The sequence below is a fragment of the Penaeus vannamei genome, chromosome 9 (genome assembly GCF_042767895.1).
Source record: "Penaeus vannamei isolate JL-2024 chromosome 9, ASM4276789v1, whole genome shotgun sequence".
NCBI lineage: Eukaryota > Metazoa > Arthropoda > Malacostraca > Decapoda > Penaeidae > Penaeus > Penaeus vannamei.
The window spans coordinates 24183829-24189758 of NC_091557.1; the positions used below are offsets into that span (position 1 = coordinate 24183829).

At 41.4% G+C, this 5930-nt stretch overlaps 1 protein-coding gene across 1 annotated transcript in view; it reads right to left on the minus strand.

Annotated features, from left to right (window-relative positions):
- Positions 1-2596: 2596 nt before the first annotated feature.
- Positions 2597-5930, minus strand: part of LOC138862558 (T-complex protein 1 subunit epsilon-like) — a 5683-nt gene continuing 2349 nt past the window's right edge. Inside the window, exons 3-6 of the mRNA XM_070124966.1 lie at positions 5697-5895; positions 3487-4506; positions 3126-3306; positions 2597-2925 (exon numbers count right to left, since the gene is read on the minus strand). Of these exons, the coding sequence (XP_069981067.1) occupies positions 2801-2925; positions 3126-3306; positions 3487-4506; positions 5697-5895 (1525 nt within the window). The 3' untranslated portion in view covers positions 2597-2800. The remainder of the gene's footprint in view (positions 2926-3125; positions 3307-3486; positions 4507-5696; positions 5896-5930) is intronic.

Genomic DNA, 5930 nt, shown 5'->3' on the forward strand with positions numbered 1-5930 from the left:
GGGGAAGAAGGGGTGGAACGTTTAGTCTGTCTACTGGTGGGTAGTACAGGTAGGGAGAGGGGATGGTGTTGGGGCTGTGGTTGAGTTTGGAGTGTGGTTGAGATTGGGGTGTCTGGATTTAGAGTGGCAAATGAATTTGACCGGGGGAGGTAGAATGTAGAAGTGGAAGAGGGGAAGTAGGTATGTATAGGGGAGGGTGTAGGGACACCTTGAGGTGAAGGGGAAGGGGCAGAGCGAGCGACATTACCAGAGTAGGGAGTATGAGAGAAACCTTGTCGACGTGCTTCCTGTCTGGCTTCACGTAAAGTGAGACCATTTTTATATCTGAGAGATGCTGCCTCAGATTCAAAGTTGTACGTGGGACAGCCTCTATAAAATACATTATGGGGGCCGCCGCAGTTAGCACATGTACGTGTTTCTGCAAAGCTGTTTGATCGGTTATGACCGAGTTGGGCACGTAGAGGACATCGGTCTGTGGAACGGTAGTGTTTGGCAGGATGTCCAAAGCGCCAAGTTTTGACATTGGCGGGGAGGAGGTTGGTATGGTCGAACAGGGAGGGACTGTCCACCAATGTAGATATGTAAGGGACGGTCATGTGTACAGAAAGTAATTTTGGCAATGTTGATCGGTTTCTTTCGTTGACCTCTAGGATGAATGGTGTAGCAATGTACTGATTTCACGCCTTGGTCTTTGAGGCATCCTAGTAAGTCTTCTCCACAGTATGACCAATCTTTGGTATCGACTGGGCAGTTTGCTGGGGAGAGAGACAGTTCCAGTACAAGTATTAAGAGTTGGATGAGGTTCTGCAGGAATGGGGTTGCCAGAATGATCAGTTAGATTTGATAGTGCTATAGATTCAGTTTCTGATCTAACTGTTACGAGACGGGAACGATCGCGCCTGGTATAGAAAGGGACTCTGCCCACTTGTTTTTGGAGGCATTGTTGAAAGAAGTGTTGCCTGAGTAAGGAGCTGTAGAAGGGATCACGAAAAATCGGTCCCATTTAGCTGGGCTAAACAGTATTTAAGATATTTGTAGGGTTGGTGGTGGTGGATGTTCGGGGACGTGTGGAAGAGGGAGTATTACGGAGTGATGGAGAATAAGGCTGTAAGTTAGTAATAAGGGAGGATGGGGTGCTTGATGAAGGTTGTGGGAGTAGAACTGATGAATTTGAGGAAGTTGGGAGGGTAGGAATGTCTTCTGGAGATCGAGTCTCTGCTTGGGTGGGTAATGCACTAGTAGGCATTGAGGAGTGGGTAGAAGTTTCAGTGTTTGGAGTCATGGTCAAAGGAGAGCCTAGGGTCGGGGAGCCGGTGGGGCTATTTGATGAAGGGTCAAGCCTCATTGCCCTTAATAAGGGTATTACATCTTCATTACTGGCCATGGGAAGCCTTGATTATGTAAGGGAAATAAACAGTCCACCTCCAGTGCCCTGTACGGGGGTAATGGCTAGACAACTAAATCAGGCAGTACTATGGGGAGATGGGCAATAAGATTGGATAGTAGTAATAAGGGAGGAGAGAGGCAGAAAATGAAGACGATTGTGCAGGAAGAAATAGAGTTTAGCATGTTAGGGGAGAGGAAAGGGTGTATTTTGAAGGTTGAGTAATAACTAATGGCCCGGGTGAATAATTCAGAATGGATATAGTTGACAGCAAACACTGTATTAGTATCAAGTGGTCAAAGGCATAGTCAAAGGAGAGCCAGGGATCGGGAAACCGGAAATGGCAAATTTAGAAAGGCTAGTTTAAGAAAGGGGCAAGCCTTAATGCCCTAATAAGGGTAAAAATATATACTGGCCATGGCGAGCTCGAATGCATGGACTTGAAATACAGTCTATGCGATTAACCAAGGGAATGACGTGCCCATGGTTCCCGGAGGCCATTCAGGACTGGCACAAAGCCAGCATTTTATCCGTTCAGTACAGTTCTTACACCTTAGTACGTGGACACAAGAGGATGAAGAATAGAAGGAAAAGGAAAGGAGGGAATGAAAGATCGTGCAAAATTAGGAAGGCAACAGCTGAGGTCCAATGTAGGGGTGATACCCTACATGGGCCTCCCGTCTGTCTTCTAAGCACTCCCACAACAGCAAGACATCTGGCAAGACACACTTTTGCTTTGAGATTGTTATTTTGTTCATGTGAGCAAGAACAGAACACAAAAAAACATTTCCGGTAACGATGTTAAAGTGCTATGTACTTTATCAGCCATTTCAGAAAAAAACGTAAAATGGTGGAAAATTTGACGCAGGCCAGAAACTAGGTCGAGAATTCTTATCAGAGGACACTTCCTTATACTGTAAGATGTACAAGTAACACTTTAATACCACCTAATTTTCAGCACAACTTTATACTTAGAAACACGGATTTTAAATAAACAATCAGTTGTAGCATCTAATATCGTTGGCACTGGTATGGTGAAAGCCTTCTGTCCTGCATGAAAAATAATTCATAACATTTTTCACAAGAATTAACTACATAACCAGACTTTTCTAGCCAACCACAGATTTATCATTTCACTTCAGAAATTTTCTATATAATCATATCCTCTTGAAAACCCAGTTACAACTTTTTCTATGGATTTAAACACCTGAAGTTGTGATATTTTTTTATTATTACTTAAAGCACTGGGGATGAGATAAGCATTAGAATACATTCCCAAATAAAAAGATACAAATGGCATACTGTGTCCTCTTGGAGTACAGTCCCACATTAGGAGTAAGAGTGCAAGGACCTGATAGAAATTAGTAACAGGAGACTGAAGGCCATTTGATGTTAGGTTTGGTTTTCTGGGAGATCTTAGTGCATTTCTCCTGGTGTGCGAATATCGTCAATTTTCAGGATCATCTTCACAAGCTGGGTAGCAAGGAGGATCTGTTGCTTCTTGCTGTGCAGGGTCTCAATGACATGCTGTTCCTTCATATCTGTATAACAATATGAAAAAGTTTAGCCTTGGGTAATCAGACATGAGATCAACACTGCAATAAAAATACATGCATGCCTATCATAATTAATCATAAAATCCGAGTATGCTTATAACATGAGCTTTTTAACTATGAGAGCACTTCAAATATCAACAATCATTAAATTTTTAAAATCCTACACTAATCTGGTGGATACTGACCACATGTGCCCTTGCTGTTACAGTCAATTCCCAGGGCAGGATTCTTCTCTGTAACCTGTCGTGCCTTGCACTCAGTCAATGTGTGAATGGGGGACAATCCTGAGTTCTCTGCCAAGGCAAGTGGAATGCTTTCCAGAGCATCAGCAAAGGCACGGAAAGCATATTGTTCAAGTGTTGAGATCTGAAAGAAAATTTTTTATTCAATATGAAACATCACACAAAAATGCACTTAAAAACCTAAATTTAATTCTAATATTTAAACTGCATTTCTAATCAAACTAAATCAGCCTGAAACTATCTATGAACATAAAAATAGTAAAGATTTGACAGCAAATTAGATAATTACAACACATCTTTTTACCTTATCTGCTTCCTCAGAAACTGCCAGAGCACATGAAACCTCAGCAGCACCGCCTCCATAGACAATCTTGTTGTTCCTGACGAGATTTCTGACCACACACAGAGCATCATGGATACTGCGTTTAGCCTCCTCGATGATCATTTTGTTTCCTCCCCTGATGAAGATTGTGACAGCTTTGGTATTGGGACACTCCTCGATCACCAACATCTTATCCTTGGTGGTACCAAAGGACAATTCCTTCACTTTTCCACAAGTTCCAAGCTTCTCTGCTGAAAGTTCCTCAAATCTAGGCACGATTCTTCCATTTGTCGCAATGGCAATAAGCTCAATTTCAGGGCCACCAACCCATCGTACAGCTGGGAGTTCCTTCTGAAGCAGGAGATGGTTGGCTTCATCGTCAAAGCCCCACTGGCAGATGGCAAGAGTAGCACCGGTAGCCTTTACCTTGTCAACCATGGACACAAACTGTTCCTGCTCATAACTGTGAAGAGCCTTGTACTCTTCAACTGTGCTGACCTCAAGCTTGTGCTTGGTCTTGGGCTTGGGGGGCTCAAATGGGCAGGTAAGGATAGCTAGTTTAACATCCTTGAGCTCCTTTGGCATTTGTGGATGAGAGAAATCCTTGTCTACAACTACGCCTTTCACCAACATGGTGTCTTCCAGCTTGCCTCCAACTTTGCCTTCAACTTTAATTAACTCAAAATTGACATCCTTTGCTTCAAGATCTGCCACTGCCATAACAGCATCTACAGCAATTTGAGCCATCTGTCTATGACAGCGATTGATAATCTTAGAACCTAAAGTGGTCATTGCTGTTAGGACTAGAGGCTCTGTATTATTTACATCAACTGGAAATTCATCAGCAATTTTTTCAAGATGCTCAATAGCCTTCTTAGCAGCAAGTTCATAGCCATCAGCAACTCGAATGGGGTGAATGCCTTTATCTAACAAATATTCAGCCTTTTCCAAGAGAGCTCCAGCCAACACTGCAAAGAACATTATAAAAATCATAATCTTCTCTTCTTGCCATAACACACAAACACAAAACACACACAAACACAAAACACACACAAACACAAAACACACACAAACACAAAACAACACAAAACAAAACACAAAAACAAAAACAAAACAAAACAAAAACAAAACGTAAACCCACAAAAACAAACACAAAACACAAACAAAACAAAACAAACAACAACACAAACACAACAACAAACACACAAAAACAAACACACAAAAACAAACACACAAAAACAAACACACAAAAACAAACACACAAAAACAAACACACAAAAACAAACACACAACAAAACACACACAACAAACACACAAAAACAAACACACAAAAACAAACACACAACAAAACACACACACAAAACACACACACACAAAACACACACACAAACAAAACACACACAAACAACAACACAACACACACAACAAACACACACACAAAAAAACACACACACACAAACACACACACACAAACACACACACACAAAACACACACACACAAACAACACACACACACACACACACAAACACACACAACAAACACACACACACAAACAACACAACACAACACAACAAACACAACACAACAAAAACACAACACAACAGAATCACAACACAACACAACACACACAACACAACACAACACACACAACACACAAAAACACACACACACAAAACACACAAAACACACAAAACACACAAAACAACAACCACACACACACACACAAAACACAACACAACACAACACAACACAACACACACACGCAACACACACACACAACACACACACACAACACACACACAACACACACACACAAAACACACACACAAAACACACACACAAACACACACCAAAAAACACACAAAACAAACACAACACAAACACAAAACACACACACACACACACACAAACACACACACAAACACACACACAAACACACACACAAACACACACACAAACACCCCACACAAACACACACACAAAACACACACAAAAAACACACACACAAACTTACACACACCCACACACACAAACACACACACACAAAAAAACGAAAAAAAGCAAAACAAGAAAAAAAGAACAAAAAGCCCCCCCAAAAAAAAAATAGTATTTTCAAACAAAAAAGGTTAATTACAAAAATTGTGTTTCCCAATTAAAAAAATTTCAAAAAAAAAAAAAATTTTTTTTTTTTATCCTGAGATTTTGACAACTGCACCATGAGCTTGGCAACTTGGTGCTCCACATCCATCATCTTCAGGATGGTGGCACCATCGTTAGTGACAGTGATATCTCCATCAGGGCTCACCATCAGCTTATCCAGCCCTTTGGGACCCAGTGAAGTGGCCAAGATGGAGGCCACACTGCGGGCTGCCAAAATGTGTGACTGTAAAGAAAATGTTTAGTCAATGGCTGCTTTACCATTAAT